The sequence below is a fragment of the Pinus tabuliformis genome, chromosome 7, assembly GCF_031772625.1.
Source record: "Pinus tabuliformis cultivar Carrire ecotype Pingquan chromosome 7, CPIR1, whole genome shotgun sequence".
Lineage (NCBI taxonomy): Eukaryota > Viridiplantae > Streptophyta > Pinopsida > Pinales > Pinaceae > Pinus > Pinus tabuliformis.
This window is the reverse complement of record NC_142293.1, coordinates 1,627,697,986-1,627,723,988: the sequence shown is the minus strand read 5'-3', so window position 1 is coordinate 1,627,723,988 and position 26,003 is coordinate 1,627,697,986. Positions and strand designations below refer to the sequence as shown.

Sequence of the window (26,003 nt, the reverse complement as noted above, 5' to 3'; positions counted from 1 at the left end):
GGTTTCACAATTAAGTAGATAGTAGGAATTTAACTTCCATTAAATTAAAGGTTGAGATATCCAAATTAATTATGTATGTTATACTCTTTTAATTAAATTAATTGATAAAAAACTTGTCATATCAATCTATTTTTTGAGATGAGTGTTTTTTGTGTGCATAGGATATTAATAAACAATAGTATTAACCCACAATATTGTAACCACGTTTATTTATTTACATTAATTAGTAAAGTGAGAATGAATGATTTTTTTATGTATATATGTTAAACTTATATATTAATTATATATACATATTCTCCAACAAAAACATATATATATATATATATCAACCATACCACTTTGAAACGAATAAAATAATACACAATAACTTTAAAATTAACATTAATATTATATCTACCATTACAACCTATAAATTCTAAGGCATCTATTTTATTAAAAAATAAAAATCTATATAATTCTTCTTTCAATAGTTAGCATAAATAATCACATGTATGCTTATAAATACACATGTATGCTTATACATCTAAGGATTATAACGCTTGCATACCAATAATACATAAATATGTTAAATATCTCTTTTTTTTTAATAAATAAAACTAAAATAAAATATTTGGTTTTTTGAAATTTAAAGTAAAATAATAATAAAAATACATAAATATATTAAGGAATTTAGACTTCTGTGATCCATAACATTGTTTATATAATCTTCAGCAAAATCACATAACCAATCTTTTGTCGATGCGTTTTGAACCAACCAGTGTGGTTCATCGTCAGGACAAGTTGAAGAACCAATCCGGCTCAGCTTGTTTAAATAGAGTGTGCAGAGACTCCAACGGCTAATTTTGACCTAATGGTCCTAGTCAAACCACTAATATTCTTGTTATATAATTAAATTAATAACAAGATACTAGATATAATTTATTAATTTAATTATATAACAAGAATATTAGTGGTTTGACTAGGACCATTAGGTCAAAATTAGCCGGCACACTCTATTTAAACAAGCTGAGCCGGATTGGTTCTTCAACTTGTCCTGACGATGAACCACACTAGTTGGTTCGAAACGCGTCGACAAAAGATTGGTTATGTGATTTTGCCGAAGATTATCTAAACAATACATAAATATAATTAATTGAATATTAAAAAATATTTGTTTTTATTATTTTATTATTATTAAAAAATGTTTATAATAATATCACTTAACGGATATGTGCATAAATGTCTTTATTGTTTTTTTTTTTTTCAAATATTTTTAATCTTGGACATTTCATTAGGGTTTGTTTTCCTTGCCTAAATTTCATGGTTTTTCTAGTGAGTACTTTAGCAACTTTATCTTTGAGTGTTATGTCTTGTTATATAGTTATGACAGTTAGACCAAAGATCACACTGAGAGGGGGGAAAGGGTGAATCAATGTAGTTGCAAACTTATCATTTCAAAAAAATCATCAATAATTAATCATGTAGTAGTGTACCATAACAATTTGCATCATAACAACAAATGAGATCATGCATCAAGAAGCCATCATCGCATCAACATAATAGAACATAAGATTTTACGTAGAAACCCTAATGGGAGAAAACCACAATTATTTTTTCTTTTTCTTCTTCAATTCATTTACATAGACTTGGAAGCATTGACTTGTTCGAGGCACCCACCCCTAAGATGTGCAAGAAACTACTTGCAATAGGCTACAACCTGATTGGGGCACCAACCTTGAAGATGTGCAAGCACCCACATGGAATAGGCTACAACCTTATCAAGGAACCAAACTCATAAATGTTCCAGCTTCAGTTTGTTGTAGACTTCAACTTGATTGAGGCACCCAACTCCTTCAACTTTGTGTGGACCACTTTTCACAATTTTTCAAACTAGATCCACCTAGTCTCCAAAAAATGTTGAGATCAAATTAGTGGGCATGCCCATCAAAATGATACCTGAATCTCTCCCAACTCTTGCAAGTCTCCAAATCCTCAGTCTTGCTCGATCCAGTATCACAGAATTACCATCTGACATAGTCTTGCTCGATCCAGTATCACAGAATTACCATCTGACATGGTAGGTTGAGATGCCTAAGGTATCTGATAATCAATGGTTGTGATGATTTACAATGTTTTCTTGGTACCATCTCAAGACTTACCTCTCCGCAGTTTTTGGACATGAGAAGCTGCAGTAACATGTGGGCAACAAGTGATAAAAAAAAAGTGGCTTCCATTGCGAATTTGAGTATTCTAACACAACTAAAAGTGTTACGCGTACAAAACAATGGGGAAATAATTAGTGAAGGAACATTGGGGAGCATGATTCAAATGGAGACACTCAAATTGCATCTTACATAAATGACAAAGTTACCTTCTGACATAAATATCATGTCAAAGTTGAGAAGGTTCTCTTTAGAATGCTTGCACATGGTTAAGATGGAAAGTAAGTTTTGTGAATTTCACAATTTGACGCATCGTAAATTGTGGAATTGTTCTACTTTGGAAGATCTCCCCGATTTGCATAAGCTTAGTAGTTTGAAGTGTTTAGATATATTTTTTTTTGTTTAAAGTTAAAAAAAAATTCCTATCGAGTTTGGTGAGGTTGGTACATTTTTTTTATTGGAAATATTTTCATTAGTTTATTTAGATAAATTAGAGGAGTTACCATTAATAGAAGATGGGGAAATGCCTATGCTCAAAGTATTTACAATAATGAAACGTGATGCATTACAAATATTACCACAAAGTTGTTTGAATCTCAAAACACTCCAAAAAATAAGAGTGTTTGGTTGTTCAATAGTATTAGAAAATCTACAAAGATTCAAGCTAGTAGATGCAAAAGTAGATGTGATAACAATGTCTACAAGAGATACACAAGAAATTGAAGATAAATATGAGGAAGTGAAAAAATTAGTAGGAGGTTGGAGTGACGGTGAATCTTGGAAAAATGAACTTTGGGTTGGAGGTCCAATATGTTACCTCAGTCTGCGTTAACTCGTTATATTTAAAAAAATATTATAATCGATGGGAGTACTAGTTGTCAAACAAATTCCTCAATCGAACATAACTATAAATTCAAAATCAATCGAAAAATCAAAATTCCAATAAAATCGTGACCTCTCTCAATAAAAAAATCCTCACCTAAAAATTTCAATCTCTCCTCACGTGAAGAAACAAACTACATTTAGCAATAATCTTTTTAATATTTAAGAAACAAACTACATTTAGCAATAATCTTTTTAATATTTATGCTGCCAATGCACAAGAATTCATGAAGGGAGTAGTCGCGACTTTTTGAAAGCCTTTCCGGCGATTTTTTCCGGTCAAAATCCGGCAGTAATTTATTGGAATCCAAGTTTGATAGCTAATTTCTACACAATGAAACCGTCCCAGGGTTTTTCAGGGTGCTGAATCCGAATATGCAGTTAAAAAACCATTTTAACTGCAACAAATCATGATTTCATGTCAATTTCTTCCGCCGGATTCCGTCACCGGAATCTCAAAAAGTCGCATTATAGACAACTCCTTTATGAAGTTCGTCCTCTTACTACTTTATTCTCGTTCCCCGCGCACGCACAAGCGAAACAGAGGAGATGCACAGGCACATGTATGTATCTGCAGCGGTTGTACTGCACATCAAAACCAAATCCCAATCCCAATCCCGTGTGCTTTACCCCGTCGCCGCTATAATACTCATTACTCTTCAAAACCTGTGGCCCTGGACACACGGTTTTTCTCTCAAAACCACAAAGTTGTCATCCTACCAAACCATGGTATTCTCATTCACTCTGTTTTGAGAGAAACCTGAAAACAGGAATCAGCCATTGATCGATGCACCTACGTTTGCTGACAAATTACTTCCTATATATATATAGTGGCAGCGTATTTGAGTTTCCCGTATCAAGCCTTCATCCTTTTTCCCCTTCATTTTTATAAATTGTAATTATCCCATCTCCAGCTGAGGGCGGAAGGGATTATTATTATAGTGGACGAGAAAATGACGAATCCAGATCAACGAGAAGCTGACATGAAAATTCTGCGAGCAAAGCAGTGCTCCAATGGTAACTATTTGTTCCTTAATTTGCATTCTTTTAGCAGTGCTGGCTATGTGCCTAAATTCATTTCATATTTTACTTTCAATCGATTCACTCACATTGGGTTAGTCCATTATTTGTGGATGATGAAACTCGTGAATGTGTGTATATGAATGCAGAAGCTGTGAAAGCAGGGGCCAAGGCAGCTGCAATTGCGTGCATAGCCTCAGCCATTCCCACGGTGAGTGTTATTATATGATCATTACTGATTCAAGTCCGTGACGTCACTAATATTCATAATCACGCAAATGGCTCTACTTATTAACTGCTGGGTTGGATTAATATTAATAATTTACAGTTGCTAGGAGTGAGAGCGATTCCATGGGCAAGGGCTAACCTAAACCATACTGCACAGGCTCTCATCATCTCTACAAGTAAGTCAGTAATTAGATATTGCTCCATGCTATTTCAAATGTTATGTTGCAGAGGCTTAGCTCTCCACAATTTCCATCAATTTTTTTGACATGAGAAATTTGCAGAATACATTAATCTGCTATTTATTATACTAAAATGCTTGCATTGCAATGCATTGAGGCACGTTCTGAACAAGGATTAGCTATTACAAGATGATGTAATCTATTTTTATGCACAATTCCCTACTCGTATGAGATATTTTGCAGAACAATGTTGTAGATGTAATACTCTTTTGTTTAAATAATGCAAGAATGTTTTTTTTCCTTGGAAAGAAAGGAAGCAGCAGTTGTCTGCGTACAATATTAAGATATTATATTAGTATATAAGGGCTGTTATATCAATGCTAAGGTGTGGTTACTCAAGTTTTGTGTTTCAAAGTACAATTTCAAATTTTTAGTGTGAATGGACCGAGTCTGCACGCTGCCGATCAGACCCATAACTTATTCATATTGGCTTGCAATATGTGGAATCACACACTATTCCCTAGATCAGACCCATAACTTAGATCAGACCCATAACTTATTCATATTGGCTTGCAATATGTGGAATCACACACTATTCCCTAGACAAGGTCTAGCATCCAGTATGTCGCCCAATCTCTTATTAAGTCTGGTGCAATTTTTTTTTTGCGAGGAAAAAAACAAATTTTATATTATTAAATATAAGTGAGTTACATTATTCGACCCATAACTTATTCATATTGGCTTGCAATATGTGGAATCACACACTATTCCCCAGACAAGGTCTAGTATCCAGTATGTCGCCCAATCTCTTATTAAGTTTTTGTTCTCTGGAGGAAAAAAAAACAAATTTTATATTATTAAATATGAGTTACATTATTCTTGTTTCTGTTTTTACAAGATCATAATACAAGTGAGTTACATCATTTTGATTTCTGTTTCTATTAGACTATTCATGTTTTAAACCTAAAAATTATTATTTTCCTTATTATTTTTGTTTTTATTTCTACCATATTATTCATGTTCTAAATATAGAAACATAGAAATTACTATCTTGCTTTTTATCTATGTGAGTTTCCTTTTTTCACATAAACTTGTATGTCCAACAGAATACCTTCTTAGTTAATACTGTGACTTACATTTGGAAATGTAATAATATAATTTTGTCATTATTTTGGAACTTGCTTTCTTGTTTTTCTTTTGAATATTTCTTACCTCAAATCTCTTCTTTATATAATGTATAATGTTCTCTCTATAACATTTCTTGCATCTTGTTATTCTTTTGAACTTTGTTTTTTTGCAATTCTTTCAGTGGTTTTTTATTACATGCCCTATTTCATAACATGATTGACATCAAAATGAAACATTTTCATAATCTAGTCATAACATGCTTGACATCAAAATGAAACATTTTCATAATCCAGCTTCTAAACCCATACATAGTCTGGAGCTTCCAGATTAATCTTAGTAGGAAAACCGTTGTTGAAATCTATCTCAACACATATTCGATCATAAGTGGTTTTATAAAAATTTACAGATTATGGGTTGTGGCAATAAAACTTCCCTAATGCATTACCAATGGAAGATAATGTTTGGAGGATTCAAAGATACATGGGGAGGTTCTGGAACTTTATCCAAAAAGGATTCGTGGAGATTGACACCATACCTTATCCAAAAAGGATTTGTTGAGATTGACACCATAACTGAATCACGAGTGCTTCATGAAAAGGCCAACACTACCCTACAAACGAGGATCCACCTTATCTTCAATATTATCAAAAACCACAATATAAAAACCCCAAGCCAAAGGGTAAATATTTAGATCTTCAGTCAACGGGGGTTTACATGTATCCGGGATCCACTTGTGGAGATGGGTCAATCATGACCAAAACCCATTAAATCTACAAACCAAACCCTATTCTAAAAAAAATAAACCTTGAAAGCATCTTCTTTCAAGAAAACATTAAGGGCAGAAGCTTCTTGAACAACTATAAAAACTGATGCAAATTTCAACATGGCACTCTTCAACTACCATTCCTTCAACATATTTCCTTTTTTATTAAAAGTTAGAAAATGAAAAAAAAATTGTAGTCACTGCTCTACCTCTCTCCCACATTTTGAAATATTTTATTCATAATCCCCAAATCTCTCAAAAATTAGACCTTTAAGTTGTAAAAAGTCCGTCTTAACATACTAGTATAACTCCATAAATCTCAAAAGAATAACCCATACGGTAAAGCAATTAACCCAACAACCCCATTATGTTACTACATAAGCCACAGATGGATGAAGGCCAGTAACCCAACGACCAAACAACTAAGAGAAATACCTGAAATAATAGATTGGTTGAATTTTCTTCTTCACGTTTAAACACTGGTGTGTACATATCAGGTTAGGCAGCGTATGCAGAAAACCCTTTTTCAACTACTTGCAATTAAGGAATTTCAATGAATTTCATAGTTTAATTTATTAGGATTAAAATCATAATCTCGTTTTTTTTTTAAGTTTGAATTATCGACTAAATTTACGTATTTTAAATACTTTCACTTTCTCTATACCAAATTTTTATATTTTAAATAATTTTACTTTCTATAATACTGGTGTGTACGTATCAGGTTAGGAAGCCTATGCAGAAAACCCTTTTTCAACTACTTGCAATTAAGGAATTTCAATGGATTTCATGGTTCAAGTTTTTAGGATTAAAATCATAATCTCGTTTTTTTTTTAAAAAAATTTGAATTATCGACTAAATTTACATATTTTAAATACTTTCACTTTCTCTATACCAAATTTTTATATTTTAAATAATTTTACTTTCTATAAGCCAAATTCTTTATTTTAAATACTTTTACCTTAAACGTAAAAGAAGGGCACACTACCTGACTTTTCCATATCATATTTTACATGTGCGAGGGAGTCATCTAGATATCATATAACACGATTAAAACACGATCAGAAGAACAGTTACCCGTAATTTGTCTTCTAAGAAACTTGACTTTGCATTTACTTTATATTTTTAATTTATTTTAAAATTGATTTGTCATTTAACAAACTCGACTTTACTAATGAATTTTAATTGATTTTAAGGTCACGTTTAACTTTAAAATAGGAAATCACAAAAAAAAAATTATGTTCACGTATTTATTTAAAATAGGAAAAATCAGGAGGTTGTTTTTATTTATGTAATTTCGTATTTTCGTTTCTTCTATGTATGAAAATAAAAAAGATAGTATATATGTTTATAATTGTTTTTTTCTTTTACATGTCAATTTTTTCAAACGTAGTTGAGATGTTATCACATATTAAACTAGTTCTAATAATGTATGCAAATAGGAGCTCTGTTCAGTTTTAACACTACATCTTTACATCAAAGTTTATATTATATATATCCCAAAAATTTAAACAAAGTTTTTGGGAAATGTATCCAAAATGTATTTCATGTGAGTAGTTCATGTTGCTAATATTAACCAAAACATCTTGTTCAAAAACGGAAAAAATATAACTTACCAAGTTTTTTAGCGACACCTCTCTTGGAAAGTAGATCTGCAATCATATTTTGTTCCCTGTATATGTGGTCAAACATAATGTGTTGGAAGGTTCTTACCAAGTTTCGAATGTGCTTCATCCAGTTCGATAAAATGGGTGGGTTGAAACGAGTGTAGTCCTTCACCCAATCTATGATACCCTTAGCATCTCCATATACCTGTAATCTCTTGAGTCTAAGCCATTTTACCGTATTAAGAACACCCCATAAAGAGATGAGCTATGCTTTGTTGTGTGTACCCTGTCCACCTTCTCACCAGAAATGGAATAATTTTATTGGCTTAGTGACAATGAAAGCACCGCACCCACACTCTCTCCTAGAACATGCACCATAAAAAAAACTCACACAGAATTTTTCCATGTCTCTGTAATTGCATAAACTATTGCTGAAATTCTTCTTCATCTGTCCTATTTCGTTATAATATGCAACAGTCTTAATATCATCTTTTTGGACCACTCCTCATTTTTTATTAAAAATAAATGCATTTCTGTTGCACCAGATGGATCACATGACGTATAATGGGAGGGTTTTGAATCTTTAATGTGATTCAAACTAAGAAAGGAGACGAGATCAATGATTGATTATGTCCACTTGGAGCAATATTTAAAGTATCCAAAACTCCTTCCCACGCCGCCACTGCATAAGAACAGTTGAGAAGCAGATGATCAGTGTCCTGATATTTATCTTGGTACCATCACCAACCTCCCATTGAATAAATCCCATAATCCGTTGCAAGATTTTCAACATGCTTTTCCAAATATATGATGCACATGTTTTCTTCCTAGAACCATTCCTAATTCATGTTGTGAAAAATTGTCCATACTTATATTTGTCTCTTATGATAAGTGACCATAAATTGGTCCTAGACATGGCCCTCCATATATTTTCGATAATCAAACCCTTGTTGAAAGCAGTTGAATCTATGATCCCCCGTCCTCCTTCCTCAATAGGCCTAGCCAAAGTTTTCCACTGAACCAAGTGGATCTTCCATGTAAGTTGTGACCCTACCCATAAAAGTCAACGCATAATAGTTTCTAACTTGTGAATGATCTCATGTGGTAAAAAAAACAGATGTATCCAGTATATTGAAATATTTTGGAGCACTGGTTTTAGCATAATCAACCTGCCACCCATTATTAACCATCTGTTCTTCCAACTATCCATATTTTTGTGAACCCTGTTGATCATCGAGTATTAGTCCTTGATGCAATATTTGTTTGGTTTCAATATGAACCCTAGGTATACAAATCCTTCATTAAAATGGATTGATGCAATGCTAAAAATCTCACAAATGTCCCTAACCACCGGATCCTCTCTGTCACCATGAACCAAGAGAGATTTTGTTTCACTCATACATAAACCTATAGTGACTCAAAAAGACTTAATGACCCTTTGTTTACCTCCTTTCCTGCAGTCAGTAAGTAAGTCAGAAAGTGTTTCATTTCAGTATTCCACGCACATCGATCAATGCTCTAGCGGGACGGGAACAATCTAGATGATCTTAGTCCAATCGTCCTTTCCTTAGCAGGCTCAATAGAAAGCGGTCTCTATCTAAAGCGGGTTAGTATGCGGAGGATGCGTAAGCAGGCTCGACCATAAGCCCCCCCACCCAATAAGTCAAATGAATTTCTTTTCTTCTTTGTAGAACAAGATGCGTAACTCCGACTTTTAGGGAGCGGGATGGCCCACAGAGAATAAATCTCTTTCCTGGCAGGCCGAATATAATGGATAAGGCAGGTCCTAACCATATGAATGGTTAGCGTTAACACCCTATCCTCGCACATTACTTCACCCTATCAGCCCTTATATTTTCTCTAGAGGAACAGCTGTAGCTGGCCCAACGTTATTCCCATCAACTGCCCCGTCCTCCTTCCTCAATAGGCCTAGCCAAAGTTTTCCACTGAACCAAGTGGATCTTCCATGTAAGTTGTGACCCTACCCATAAAAGTCAACGCATAATAGTTTCTAACTTGTGAATGATCTCATGTGGTAAAAAAAAACAGATGTATCCAGTATATTGAAATATTTTGGAGCACTGGTTTTAGCATAATCAACCTGCCACCCATTATTAACCATCTGTTCTTCCAACTATCCATATTTTTGTGAACCCTGTTGATCATCGAGTATTAGTCCTTGATGCAATATTTGTTTGGTTTCAATATGAACCCTAGGTATACAAATCCTTCATTAAAATGGATTGATGCAATGTTAAAAATCTCACAAATGTCCCTAACCACCGGATCCTCTCTGTCACCATGAACCAAGAGAGATTTTGTTTCACTCATACATAAACCTATAGTGACTCAAAAAGACTTAATGACCCTTTGTATATATGTCCAATCAAACATAGTGGATTCTCCACTAAGTAATAAATCATCAACAACCATTAAATGTGAGACATCATGATGTCTAGAAACTCTTGTCTAAGAGATAATCCCAGTGTCCCCCATTTCTCTCAACTATCTACTAAAATAGTCTATCACAAGGAGGAGGAGTAGAGGGGACAGGGTGTAGCCCTGCCTCAACCCTTTGTGTGTAGTGAAGAAATGAGATGGAAACCCGTTTATAATCACTACAAAATCTACAGTATTGATGCACACTAGAATCCATTTAATGTTCATAGGAGACATTCATTCTTTGATTAATTCCCAATTTGAGGAACTCCCAACATACATAGTCGTAGGCCTTAATAAAATCAACTTTCAGAAGACATGCCTTCTTCCTCCTAAATTTTATAGTGTGTAGTACCTCCTAAGAAATGGCAATGGCATCTTGAATCTATCTTCCTTCCAAAAACCCAAATTGTTCGTCAGTAATTTGCCTCGAAAAAACTGACTTGAGTCTACAAGAAATTAATTTGGAAATCATTTTATACACAAAATTGCAAAGGGAGAAAGATCTATAATCAACAAAGTTCTTAGGATTCTCCTTCTTAGAAATCAAGGTGATGAACATGGCATTGATGGCCCTTGAAATGAATTCGTGGATCCTTGATTCCTCAACAACCACAAGAAGGTATGGTATGATCAAATCAATGAAATGTAGAAATAATTCTACCTGCCACCTATCAACATCTCTGTCAACACTTCTCTTGTTATCGGTTGTCCCAACTTGTTATTATCCTCCATGGAGAACATGTTAGGGAAAAGTGAAATATAGTCCAATTAGGACGAATATCCATGGTCTTGTGCCTTGAATTTCCCTTTAAAGTGCCTAACAATGACCTCTTCCATTGACGACTGTGTGTTAAATAAATTACGTGTGCGTCGCAAATCTTCCATATGGCTTTGGATTGCTTCCTAAAATGATATTGCATGTGAAAAAATATGGAATTTTTGTCTCCGGATTTACCTGAAATTGCTTGGCTTTTCATTCAAATATCTTCTTCTTGTGACAAGAGGATCCAATGATTGTACCCGAATTAAATTATATAGTTTTATTGCAAAACAAAAATATGATTTTTCCTTTAATTTATATAAAAAGGAATTGGAACCATGAGTGGAGGCAAAGGAAAGGTGTAAAAGCATGGCAATATTGTTATAATTTTGAAAATATCTTAAATTTATTTTAAATAAAATGAACTACTCATACAAATAAAATGGAAAGATATGTGCATATTTTAATAAAGTTATAATTTTGAAAATTCCTAAAATCTATTTTAAATTAAATGAACTATTACTACAGACTAAATGTATTGAGTTATAAGATTTATTATATAGCATGAAATAATTAATACATGATATGGAATTTAAGGACGGAAAAAAATTTGATCTCTTTTAATGTTTAAAATTTTTAGGTTTAAAATGGACTTGGGTAAACTGTGGCATGTGCAATGGTGGGGAGGATGGGTTATGTAAACTGTGGCATGTGCAATGGTGGGGGAGGATGGGTTATTTTTTACCCGAAAGGAAAAATGGATTTTTCTTTTTTCCTTCTTGGAGTCTGGGGTAGACCTCTAATACCCAAGTGGAATCCTATGGCCTCTTGTAACATCATTCCCTAGCTCAGAGCAATGTGATCAAAAGGATAAGAATTGTTGGTGAGCAATGTGATCACAAGGATAAGAATTGTTGATGAATAAAAAATCATCAAAAGATATATTCAGAGAGGTATTAGTTCGAAGGTCTTGCATCTCAATTCACTTTTTCTTTTATCATGTCTCTCCTTACCTAGTTTACTAAATTTGATTTGTATCACATCCTCCCTTGTAATAACCTAATTGCGAATGAAATGAAAAATAACGAAATTCTAATGGACTTACGATCCTTCCTTATCAATGGATATATAAGCTTTCATTTGATTCCATGAGCATACGTGCAACTATAAAATATCATTTTGATAGGTCATTAGGGCTAACCAAGGATGATTTGGGTGAAAAAGTTAGCTTTGGGTGGCAGATGCCTTCTATCTACATGTGCACCTCCACAGAATGACACACAAGGAATTACACCTTTTAGGTTCACATTAGTATGATGTAGTTTCTCGTAAATGTGAGTTTTAGTCATTGCAGTTGGTGAGATGGTTTGATAGATGGAGCCACAATGAATGTGCAGTAATGGTAGCATAGGAATTCATTATGTGAACTAGTCATGTTGAAGTTAGCTAATTTTCGAGCAAGTCATTTGAAATGGATTTGTGGGGTGCCAAGCTTTCGATGCCCAATGTTACATTACGTTATCATGATATGTGGTGTGAAAAAGACTAATTAGGTGTGCAATGGAGATATAAGAAACTATGTCCTCAATGTTCTTTACAGGAATGTACAAATATGACCACTCTCTATGCTTCTACCTATGGGAGGATTTCAGAAACTAATGGTATTAACAATGTCCTTTGTGATAAGAAAGGAAGTATTAATATTAAACCTCTCTATATGAAGATGGAAATTGAATTGTTTGGGTTGTTGGTCCAATATGCTTCGTTGTCTCTTTGGTAGAAAAGTCTCAGGGGTCTCTTTGTTCTTCCCTTTCCTCCATTGTTGTTCAGTCAAGGTGTGCCATTTCTAGGATATTGTCCTTTAGTAATTTGTAAGTGTATCAAGTCCCTTTTGTTATGTGGGAATTCTTAAGACAAGTGTCCTCACTCTAGTCCTCTAAATTTTATTCCTCCCTCCTTCTCTCTCTTCCTAGAACTTTGATATGAAGGAAATGGAAATGTCACATTCGATTATTTTTCATGATTGTTGATGTTTTAATATTAGCAAGGGAGGATAGGTATGTGTATAGTTAATTCATCGCGTTGTATATTTATCCTTTAAGTTCCATGGTTTATTCGTGATCTCATATATAATATTACATTGTGCAGTGAGTGACTAGAACTGTAGTGTTTCGGAGGGTCGAGTGGCGAAGATAGCCTAGGAAATGTAGATGCAACATAGAGCATGGGTATCTGTTCCAAGTGTATGCTAGTTTGTGTATATTAGATGATTAAATTGTACTCTCATTGGTCTTCCATATATTTTTCTCTCCTTTTATTTTTGAGGAGCTTTTGTAGCATGTAATGGTCACATTGGAACTAGTGGTGGGCATCTTTGGGGTTGGGACATAATTTTGGGTGCCTACTTTTATGTCCATTCTTGGAGGAAATCATTAGGTCGTTTCTTTGGTTGTAGACTCCTCTATTTATTTCAGTGCTTTTGATATGGGTAAGAGGGACAAGCGGAAGGTAACTCAACTAGAGTGGGTTGAATGAATACGCTAGTTGCAATAGGAAATTTTTCAATTTCAATTTCATCATACCGAAACAATATCCATCTCAACCATTGAAATGGAATCTATAATGAATGTAGGTTTTAGATGCATAGTAGTGAGGATGAGCTTGCTTCTCTTTTTCGTCAACTAAATGATCAGTTCCCTCTCAACCAACTTCAAATAGGCCAATCCTCTCTTAGGGTTTTTGTAAGAACTAATATTGTTACTCATCCAGATTTAAATATCAAAGTACCTCGAGTGGAATAAATTCATTGTGGTAAAAATGACCACCTTATCTCCATAGCTAGTGTTAATGCACCATAAAATATATAATTTATATTTTATATAGTGTTCACTCATGTGAATTGAGTCCCAAATGCTTCTAGAACTTCCTGACAAATCTATCCTTTCAAACTTGAAAATAAAACACACCTCCCACAAAAAGCACAGCAAAAATTGAAATGTTATTACCCGCCTGTCGTGGCATGTAATTGCTAGTACAATGAGAACAGGCAATCCATCGAAAGCGAAAGAATGTTTTTTTTTTCCTTTTTTAAAACTGTTCATTTCAGGTCCATTATTCCGTCTTCGCTTTTACGTGATTTAACACAAACCAAACACATAGTGTACTATAAGGGCGTTGTTGTTTCTCATTTTCGTGTTCCTCCGATTGCTTTTAGACCATTTTCTCATTTTCCCACTAATAGAGAACTGTGCGAGCTTTGTCTAGGTATTAGAGTATTTGGCGAAATAATTTTTAGTGAAATTTTGGGCGTAATTTTTTAGTACGTTGGAACAAAATCCATCCCACCAAATGATTAAAGCAGTATTGAATAGTTCCTTCTTCTGCCGCAAATCTTCATGTTTTTAGGTATATTCATTATTCTTCGCACTGTTCCAACGTCTTTGAGTCTCTACAATTTTATAAATTGCAGTTTTTTTGCAGTGTAGATATGTTTTTTTTTGAGCTATTTTCATTTTTATATCCTAGGACTACCGCGCCGGGTGCTGAGCAGCTGCCTTGCGCCCCTTTAACAATTTTCTACGCAGGGAATGTGCACGTTTACAATGTCTCCCCACATACGGTAACCCATGCCATTGTTACCCTAAGATATTGATAGGAGAATATTAAGTATTAGGAAGTAAGTTAATCTCTTTTCTTCATTAAATATGAAAATTAAGTTAATATTTTTTCTTTAAGAAATATGAAAATTAAGTATCATTCTTTTTACTTTGTTTTCAATAAAAATAAATTAACAGCTAATGAACCAGATTTACATGTAGTTGTTTTCTGTCATCATCATTATTGAATGAGAATAAAGTAAGATCTCATAAACTCATGTATGAAAATAAAGTAATATCCAATAAACTCATGTAAATGCAGTGTGTTTTTGTTGTCGGTCATCATTGTTGAATGAAAATCAAGTAATAAATAATGAACTAGATGTATAAACAATGAAGAATGAGAATAAAGTATATCTCATGAATTCATCAATGTAAAAATAATATACATTTATATTAATGTATGGTGCTTAATATTTACCGATATAGTTTGATTATAATAATTTAAATATAATATTTTTAAATAGTTTACTTATTTTTAGTCAAGATTATAGACAAGATATTTTGGTGTTGTTGGGAGTAGTGATCAAATTTGAAGGGTAGGTCTTAATTTCATTTAGAAGGGCACACATTCAGGTCGCACTTCCATAATGGAAAGTATTAAAAAAACAATTTAATTGACAACAGTAAATTATTTTCAAATTTCTTTTTATTTTTCACAAATAAAAGATACTACTACGTCAAAGGCTCCATTAGTAAATGCATTACTCTTAACCATGTGTGATTGAGAAATGTAACCACATAAAATCATATTGCACAGGCCTTGAACTCAACCACAATTAAACCAACTATAGGGACAAAATCATAGTTGAGAAAATGCATATGAGTCTAAACTAATAACAAAAAATAAACGTATAGAAATAATTACGTCTTAATGAAATTGAAATAAGAATAAAAATATGAAGAAACAAAAATACTTATATTAAAATTATATGGAAGGTGTCATTTATAAAATTAAAAATAAATTCTAACTTATATAAGAAGTATCAGTGTAATTCTAGCTTATAAATTTTAGATTTGACCAAATCACTATTCTATTGTCTATTAGAACTCTTTTGGAAAGGTGAGACATCCAATATTTTCACATCTCAAATGATTGGAACTACAGTCCCTAGACTTGGCTACAAAATTGATCTAAGATAGCTTCTTCCTTCAGTTATAAAACTTTGATAGATGTCATCCTCCAACTTTATAACTTTGACAGTTGTCGTCCTTCAGCTTAACATATCTTGTGCAATATCCTGCAATGATTACATTCAATATGTTTCAGAAAAACTTCACATACAAACTTGAAAAATATGGTTATGCTTTCATTTACAAAAGTCAAATGGTATAAAACTAAAAAATTTCACATACTAAAATGGTTTGTTCAAGTGCTCGATAGAGTAAGACAATGATGGTAATAAATACTTAAACTTACTAGTTCTTTCAATCTATTTTCATAGTGGAAGAGGTTTTTGAGTTCTCATCTCTTTCCATTAATCATAAATAGCATTCCAATCTACCTCATTTAGAGCATGAGGTGCACTAAGAGAGATAAACATTAACATATCCAATGCTTTTAAAGAAAGCCTTGACCTATCCTAATTTTTTATCCAATTTAATTTTGAAAAACCTATTTCACAAACTGTTGTACTAGCCAGAATAACTAGAATTGCTTACCATAGCTGCATTAAGCATGGAAATCTTTCAAACCATTCAATTTCACCTCCACATAGATTCCATGCTCCAAACATATGCTTTTTTGGGTAAGATTTATACATATTACATATAAATTCATCCATTTCACCCATACATTTAATGTTGTCCACAACAAGCAAGCCTCTAACACTAATTTTTTCACATAAACATATCAACCATATTTTTGCTTGAGAGTCTCTATCATCCATATCCTCATAATCTTTACGAGGACTAAAAGACCTAGCTGCATCAAAAATAGGTAAATATGTGAACCTTGCATTTAGAGAGTCAATCACTTTCATTATAAAACCCTTTCCCAACATAATGCAGTCATCTAGTGTCCCTGACATTTGTGACTTTGGCAAACTCTCAAACCTCAATTCATGTACATGTACCATACTTGTGAAATCTACAAACTCAAGAGTTCCTTGTGTTTTACTTAAAATGATGATGTGTGCATTGCACCTGCTCCAAATGTGCCTCTTAGAAATAGCTTATGAAGCAAGCTAATAGTGATATCCAAAGTTGTTCCAATAAATGTAATCTCAACATGATCCTCTTGAAACTTTTGATTCAACTTATTTAACTTAATAAGCACATCTACAAGTAAGTGGATGCAAAATTGAACTTGAAATATTGTAACCATCTCATACATTTTTTTCTCCACTAACTCTCAGTCTCTTAACAAAGCAGGAATGAGCTTAATGAGTCTTTCCATGACTTTTTCTCTAGAAAGCCATCTAATATGATGAATTTATAACACTTCTAGCCTTGTCATTTGAAATGACTCCATTAGCTCTTTCAATTATTCATGTCTTTTAGTAGATTTCCCTAACGATGAATAGATCTTGTTTGCAAACTTATTAATAGCTTGCAACTCTTCAAAATAAGATGAAGCATCATTTGTTGCTAATGCTTCTTGATGAACTATACAGTTGATATCTACTAAATGAGGGGCATGTCGATGAAGCTTAGTGGATAAACCTTCACGAATACCCCTCATGGATGATGCTCCGTCAGATCCAAATCCAATTAACTTTGTCATTGATAGATTCATGTCTACTAAAAGAGATGTCACAGCATTATACATAGACTGTGATGTTCCATCCCTAATTTGTAGCAATTGTATGAATTTTGTAGCGCATGGACCTCTTCCTTCATTTGTCAAATATGTAAAATAAATAATCAAATGTTGCACCATACTCTGATCAATCTTTCATCAAGTATAAGTGAGTAATATGGACTTTGGAAAATCTCATCTTTTATTTTCTTCCAATATACCTCCTTAGCAGCTTCTAGAAAGTCTTTTCCAAATGTTTCATTTGTATATGCTGAGTATTCATTTGTTAGAGGCATGTGAGGAGCGTTTTTATATTTATTCAAGTCACAAATTGACTTACATACTTCCAAAGGTAAATCATGTATTGCAATAAAATACATGTTCTCAATAACTAATATAATTTTCTCTTTTTGAGCATCAACTATTAGCTCTACATGTTTTGTAATTGGAAGAGTATTCCATTTAATTTCTCCCTCTACAAGTTTCAAAGCAGCTTTATGAGTCTCTGACGTTGCATGGATGTTTAAAGCACTAACTTGAAGGGTTGTGCTTCCATCTTTAGAAAATGGAGTTTCCCTTTAAAATTTTATACACCATGAACATTTTATCCTTTCAACACCATTAAAATCTTTTATAACATAAGCCCATGGAAATCTCAGCTTCCATTTGGACTTGAATGTTCTTTTGTACATCTTCGATGTTGGTTCCTTTCTAAGAAATACTACACTATCTGATTCATGGTCATCATCCACATCATCATATACTTCATTTTTAGAAATATGCAGTTGATTAAAGCATTAAGCGATACCAAATGCATTGGAAAGTGAAAGTTGTTTCAAATCCTTTTTGGGGCGACCAAGAGGTGGCATTTTATACCTATAATAGACAAAACAATAAATATAAATAAATATAAATAAATATAAAAATACACAATATTATTTGAAAATAAGACAATATACAACAAAATTCATATGAAAACTAATGAAAAGCAAAAAATAGATCTCACACACATAGGTCTGCTAATCATTGAAAATTAAAACTAACATTGATCTTCATGGAAGGTTATGCACATTGCCATCACCAAAATGGAATTTCTTCTATAACAAGGAATATCTCAATTTTTTTCTTCAGTAATTGTAATGTAGAAGGCATCACGATTCATAAGGAAAACAATCACAAAAAAGGGGATGCACAAAGCACACCAGCAGTTGGCAGTTCGAGTGGGGCAAGTCTATCGAACATCCGTCATGTATGGATACTTCTTGAGAAGAGTTGACAGACACTTCCAACTAGAGAAAAGCATGAATATGCTTCCTTTTGTCTCAAATGAAGAAACTGATGTTGAGCAGTTGAATTACACCCACCTAGAATTAGAAGGTGGAAATTGGCAAGATAATTCAGTTGTACAAGGTGGTGCGGCTAGATAATAAATAATGAATAAAAATCACACAAGATTGTCTCCCAACACTGCTAAGACTAGATGATTGGGATAGCCATGAACATTCACATGCGTCGTTCCATGATTTTTAGGTATGTTAACAACTATATATGGTTGATAGTGGAGGTGGGAAACTAGAAGTCCACATTTCAATGCTCAACAACTATATATTTCAATGTTATGGTTCTAATTCACATAAAATTATAGACATGCCTGTGTGTACATTTCAATGTTATGGTTCTAAACATGCCAGAGCATGACAAGGCATTCTTGGCTCTATTTTTTATATAGTTATGATCTATGTCATGTAGTGGAGCCATAAATATGTATGGCATTCATGGAATCATAGTACTCCCTGTTATAATAGTACTCCTTTTATATGTTGTGCCTAAGATTTTACCAAATTTCTCGCTCTGATTTCAAAGCATACATTTCTTATACTCGTTAATCATTTAATACATGTCTTAACAAACACATTACTTAACAAACATGTTACATGATCCACAACCAAATCTCCAAAATAATCCAATGCCTAGCAATCACTAACATTTGTAGACGTTAGTCAACTGACCCATGGATCCACTAGGCCTTTAAGCCATGTCACTAAACACAGGTTGAGTTATCCAACGCCCAACAATCTCCCCTGAGTGCAAGTAGAGTGTGATTCAAACTCACCTTTGGCTCTCGTACCACTTGTTGGAATCAACAATCTTGCTTGATTCAAACTCACCTTTAGCTCTGATACACTTGTTGGAATCAACAATCTCCCACTTTATAATAGGTGGTAATAAATAGACACATTGACACACTTAACTGGTAGATATTAGTAAATGGATACATTACCACATTTAACTAAACCACAAGAAACAGTTAAACCATATAACCAAACACCACACTTAACTAAGCCACACACTTAACTAAACCATATAACCAAACACACAGAAGCACTAGAATATCCAATATCCAAAAACTATGCATAAAAAAATATATCGTCAAAAATCTTGTAACACAAAAAAAAGAAATTTGACTCTATTAACATATTTTTTTCTTTGGCAGGCTCTACTCACTGGCTGCTCAGCGGGTGGCCTAGCCACATTTATTCACTGCGATCAATTGCGTGATCTTCTTCCCAGGAGTGCCCAAGTCAAATGCATGGCAGATGCCAGATTTTTCTTGGATTCGTATGACCTCAATAACAACTTATTTGATATCATGCACATCCATCATTTCTCTGTAATCCAGAGTTTATCCGTATTTTGATAGTTTGATTACATATCGTTGCCTTGAAAATGATGCAGAGCTGACGTGGCAGGACTTGAAGTATTTAGGTCTTTCAATGATCAGATCGTCACATTTCATGTATATATCTCACTTATACAAATCCAAAGCTTATTAAAATGTTTTTCATTCGCTTTTGTTTTCCATGATACCTATTTTGTATCCTCGCTTTTTGGTTGAATTTGATATTGTATTGCAGGGATCTTTAAAACAATGGCTAGCTGCTTGCACATCAAAAATGGCTCCTGCAAGTCTGGTAGTACAACATTATTAATTAGTTGTTTTCATTTGAAATTATGTCATGATGCCCTTTACCTCTAAGAATGGTTACTAACATATTAATGATATAACATGGCAGTGTTTCTTCCCACAATATTTGTTGCAGTTGATCCAGACACCACTTTTTGTTGTAAATTCTGCATATGATCTATTACAGGTAAGTAAACTCTCTTCACATTCTTTCATTGCAGGTAAGTAAACTCTCTTCACATTCTTTCAGACATTTTCACTGTTATTAATTCCCCACATATATAACTATGGAATGCGATTTAATATTTTCTATGACTGCCCTTTTGTTTTCTGTAGATTGGAAATATTTTAGTACCTGGTATAGCAGATCCCAATAATAAATGGCAGAACTGCAAGAGGAATATCACAACCTGTGCTCCATGGCAATTGAAAATATTGGAAGGTTACTTTCTGAATGAATACCCAAGTTTCCCCTTTCTATTAACACCCATGTAGTTCTTGTAGAATTTCAAGTTAGTTAATAGCTTACTGATATATTTTACTATCCAATCACAGGGTTTAGGAATGAAATGATCAGCGATCTAACTCACGTTGATAACTCAGCGACTGGAGGGCTGTTTATCAATTCATGTTATCAACACTGTCAAACAAGCATACAAGGTCTGTGGCACGGACGTCAATCTCCAAAATTAAAATCAAAGGTGCGTCCTTATACTAATGTTTTTAAGCACTAATGTTTTCAGATAAGTGATTATCAATGTGAATATAGAAATTTATGATTCTGTTTGATGGCAGACTATTGCAGAGGCAGTTGGTGATTGGGTTTTTCAACGCGGTGTTGTCAAGGATATTGATTTTCCATTTCCTTGTAACCCAACTTGCAACAACGATTATTAGTGATTGGTTTTTTCAAGGCAGTGTTGGGAAGGATATTGATGGTCCATTTTCTTGGTATCAGACTGTAACAATTATTTTTTTCTTAGTGATGGTCAGGTTTATTTGCCATTATATAAAAATGAATAATCTTAATTTTAAGTGAAGTCCGTAAACCTTCTTTAAATTGAAAGTTGAGATTTATTTTCAAATTAATTATGTTTTTTTGTATTGGTTTGGTTTATTTAAAGCATGGTTTTTAGAATTAAGTGGTGTTCCACAATTAAGTGGACGGTAGGAATTTAACTTCCGTTAAATTAAAGATTGATATCTTCAAATTAATTATGTTCTTTGTATTTTTTTAATTAAATTAATTAATTAAAAAATTTATCATATCAAACTATTATTTGAAATGAGGATTTTTTGTGTGCATGCGATATTGATAAACTATAATATTAGCCCATAATATTGTAAACAGATTTATTTATTTACATTACTTAGTAAAGTAAGAATAAATCTAGATAATTAAAAATGTTATTACATCTTTTTTTAGACGTATATATATGTTAAAATTAGATATTAATTTTTTGATAATGAATAATAATAATATTAATTTAATATAAAGATACAAATTAATTAATTTTTATTAAAAAAATTATAACTAGGAGATGAACTATAAAAAGTTTTTTAAATTTACCCGGTAGTCATTCAAATTTAAAGTCTACCAAGTATACTAGTTACTAATTTTTTCAATATATTAATTATATACATGTATTTTTTTTTTAATTTTTTTTAAATTATAATTTAATATAAATAAAAAATAAAATAAATCGATTTCTAATATTAAAAAAATTATAAAATAAACGAAATAAATTATTTATAGAAGATATATTCAAAAATAAACTTCCTTCTTAATAAGGAGATTGTGTGTGATTAACGTCCATCAAGTGTGTTCTATTGGACCTCAAAAATCTAAATGTCATTTTTTTTTCTTTTCTTTTTTAAATACTTGGTAAAGATTGATTAGTATTTTTGGTTGCATGATTGTTAGGGTTTAATGATATCTTCAATTCTCTATAAGGACTAATTGAATTTGAAAGTCTACCTATTATGAATTAAAATTATAATAATATTTTAGAATTAGGTTGTAATACATATTAAAATTTTATTTAATGGCAGACTATTGCAAAAACAGTTGGTGATTGAGTTTTTCCTTGTGACCCAACTTGCAACAACCACTTTTACCATTGATGTTGAGGTTTATTTGTCATTATGTGAAAATGAATAATTTTAATTTTTGTTCTTTATTATTACTTTATTGGTTGATTGTAGCATTAAGTTCCCTTCCATAATTAAGTAGATGCAATAATTATTTTAAAATTAATTATGTTCTTTGTATTGGTTTGGTTTACTTAATAACTAGGTTTCTAGAATTAAATGGGGTTTCACAATTAAGTAGATAGTAGGAATTTAACTTCCATTAAATTAAAGGTTGAGATATCCAAATTAATTATTTATGTTATACTCTTTTAATTAAATTAATTAATAAAAAACTTGTCATATCAATCTATTTTTTGAGATGAGTGTTTTTTGTGTGCATAGGATATTAATAAACGATAGTATTAACCCACAATATTGTAACCACTTTTATTTTATTTACATTAATTAGTAAAGTGGGAATGAATGATTTTTTTTATGTATATATGTTAAACTTATATATTAATTATTTTATAATTAATAATAAAAATAATTTAAAATAAAGTTACAAATTAATTACTTTTTATGATTTTTTATTATTTATTTTATTTTAATAAATATGAGATGAATTATAAAATGTTCTTTAAGTTTAAGATGGATTCCAAATCTACCAAGTATGCTGGTTATTAATTTTTTTCAATATGTTAATTATATATGTATAATATTTAAATATTTTTTTTTAAGTGGTAATTTAATAAAAATAAATAAAATAAAATAAATTATTTATAAACATTTTATTAATAAGGAGTTATATTATATATATATATATATATATATATATATATATATATATATATATATATATATATAAAAGCTTCTTTCTTAACTTTTAGAAGAAATAAATTATTTATAGAAGTTGTATTTAAAAATAAGCTTCTTATTGAGGTTGAATTTTCATGTGTGTGGTCCTGATGAAATATCATCTATGGTCATTGATAGGTCGGGAGTGGACATGAGGGTTCTGTAGTCTAGGGTTTCGTCAAAGGAAGGATAGAGGGGGTGCTGAACGCTATAGCAGCGTACAAGGGCAAAACACGGGCAAGAGGATCAGAGTACAAAAACTAGATTAGGAAAAGTTGAAAAACCAGAAGCCTGGGGGGTAAAAAATAATTTCAAGAACTGAAGGAGAAGCAATGGAAACAGCGCAGGGGAGGGGAGAGATCCCCTCCTACAAAGCAGTGACAACAAGGGAAGCGTGGAAGGAACGGCAAAAGGAAGAAGATAAAACAAGCAAAGGTGAGACTTCAGCAGCAGGATTGAAGAGGAAAACGGGATCAGCAAGCAAATGTCTGCCGAGGGCAACGAATAAACCCAGGTTCGTAATACCTAATAACAGATTAGAGGAATATAGAAGTTATATGAAGGATTATGCTTTGATCTGTAAATTTGTAGGGTTCTGGCCAGCAGAGAGAGATCTTTTCAGATGGATCCAACAAAGGTGGAAACCAAAAGGACATGTGGAAATAAAGCTGGGGGCGAAGGGCTTTTTTACAGTAATATTCTCAAATCTAGAGGACAAGGAAAGGATCTTTGAGACAGGACCTTACTTCATGAATAATGCTGGATTATTTATGAGACCTTGGGTAGACTGTTACAACCCAGAAAAAGAAAAAATGCTACAAGTTCCAGTATGGATCAGACTCTTTGGTTTACCAATAGAATTCTGGGACCCAGAAATCCTTGAGGGTATAGGGAACGCAGTAGGATCTTTTGTGAAAGTGGCAGAATCGACAAAGAGGGGAAGATATACAACATACGCAAGAATCTGTGTGTATATGAATATAACAGAGCCACTTCCAGACACAATAGAGTTGGAATACCATGACGAGATCTGGCACCAACCAATTGATTATGAACATATCCCTTTTCGCTACAGAATATGCCATGAGTATGGGCACCTATATCGAGACTGCCCTATCACGTTATCAGAAAATGAAAAGGAAGCAGACAATGAAAGGAGAAACACAGCGAAGGAATCAGGACAGGAGGATGAGAACTTCAGAGAAGTGCAGAGAAAGAAAAAAGGAGGGAACAACAAGACACAGCCGGACAAACAAAAAGGAATCAATACTATAGAATCCCAAAACAAATTCCAAGTCTTACAGGAAGAAGAAGTGGAAGCAGAGGAGAAAGAAGATGAGGAAATAGAAGGAATGGAGGTCATAAAGGAGAATGCAGATAAAGGGGTAGATCAAGTAGATAAAGGTCAAGAGGTAACAGAGGAATCAATAGAAAACCAAGAGGATCAACGAAGAATGGAAATAGATCCACAGAAAACAAAAGGCGAGGAAGAAGAACAAGTAATGAGGAAGCTTTTGCAGGAATGGAAGACGCTCGATGAAAGATTTATTCCAGAGGAACAGAAGCAGATGTATAAAGAAGCCTTTCAAAGATACAAAGAGAAAAAAGGAATAACTGAAGACAGAAGAATTGGGAAGATGGAGATGCAGGAAACCCAAAATATAGGAATGAGCAGTACTGGCAAAGGAGGGAGAAAAAGAGGTAGAAGAACACTGAGTGAAACAATTCAAGAAGTGGGAGAAATGTTGGTGAATTCAGGAAGAGTTATACCTCTCTCAGAGGTATTTCAATCCCCCCCAAAACTATTGAGATGATCATCACAAGCTGGAACATAAGAGGCCTCAACAGTAGAGGCAAGCAGAGGTATTTAAATGACAGACTGAAAAAAGATAAGCCTAGCATAATGATAGTACAAGAAACAAAAATAAGTACAGAGAAAATGAGAGATATCTTGAATAGAAACAAGAATAGATATGAAATGATGGGACAGGATGCGATTGGGAGTGCGGGAGGATTGGTAATAATTTGGAACCCAGAAGAAATACAAATAGACAATTGGATAAGTTTCCCAAGAATCCTAACAGGAACTGCAAAGATTATAGGAACAGCAGAGGAGGTTATTGTAACAGGTGTTTATGGACCTCATACCCAAAGAGAATGGGAAAATTTTCTGCAAAATCTAAAAGCAATGAGGACTCTAATCCCTGAAAAACCGTGGATAGTAGGAGGGGATTTCAATCTGATTAGAAGCTTAGAGGAGAAAAGAGGAGGCCTAAGAAGAATGGATACAACTATGGAACAGTTTGGAGATATGATAAGGGAGCAGGGACTGGTTGATATTCAAACTATAAATGGAAATCATACTTGGAACAACCGAAGAGGGGGAGCTAACCAAATTGCATCACGACTTGATAGATTCTTAATTTCTGAACAAATAATGATGAAAGATGTTTTCATAGAAGCCACAATTCTACCGGTTGCAGGATCTGATCACTGGCCGATTAAGATGGAAATAGATCTCAAGCAAAGACCTAATAATAGACCATTTAGATTTGAAGCATTTT

At 33.0% G+C, this 26,003-nt stretch overlaps 1 protein-coding gene across 1 annotated transcript in view; it reads left to right on the top strand.

Annotated features, from left to right (window-relative positions):
* The first annotated feature begins 3,761 nt into the window (after positions 1-3,761).
* The window catches only part of LOC149254479 (early nodulin-93-like), a 50,664-nt gene continuing 28,422 nt past the window's right edge, over positions 3,762-26,003 (top strand). The window contains exons 1-3 of the mRNA XM_089457040.1: positions 3,762-4,040; positions 4,193-4,254; positions 4,372-4,447. Of these exons, the coding sequence (XP_089313166.1) occupies positions 3,977-4,040; positions 4,193-4,254; positions 4,372-4,447 (202 nt within the window). The 5' untranslated portion in view covers positions 3,762-3,976. The remainder of the gene's footprint in view (positions 4,041-4,192; positions 4,255-4,371; positions 4,448-26,003) is intronic.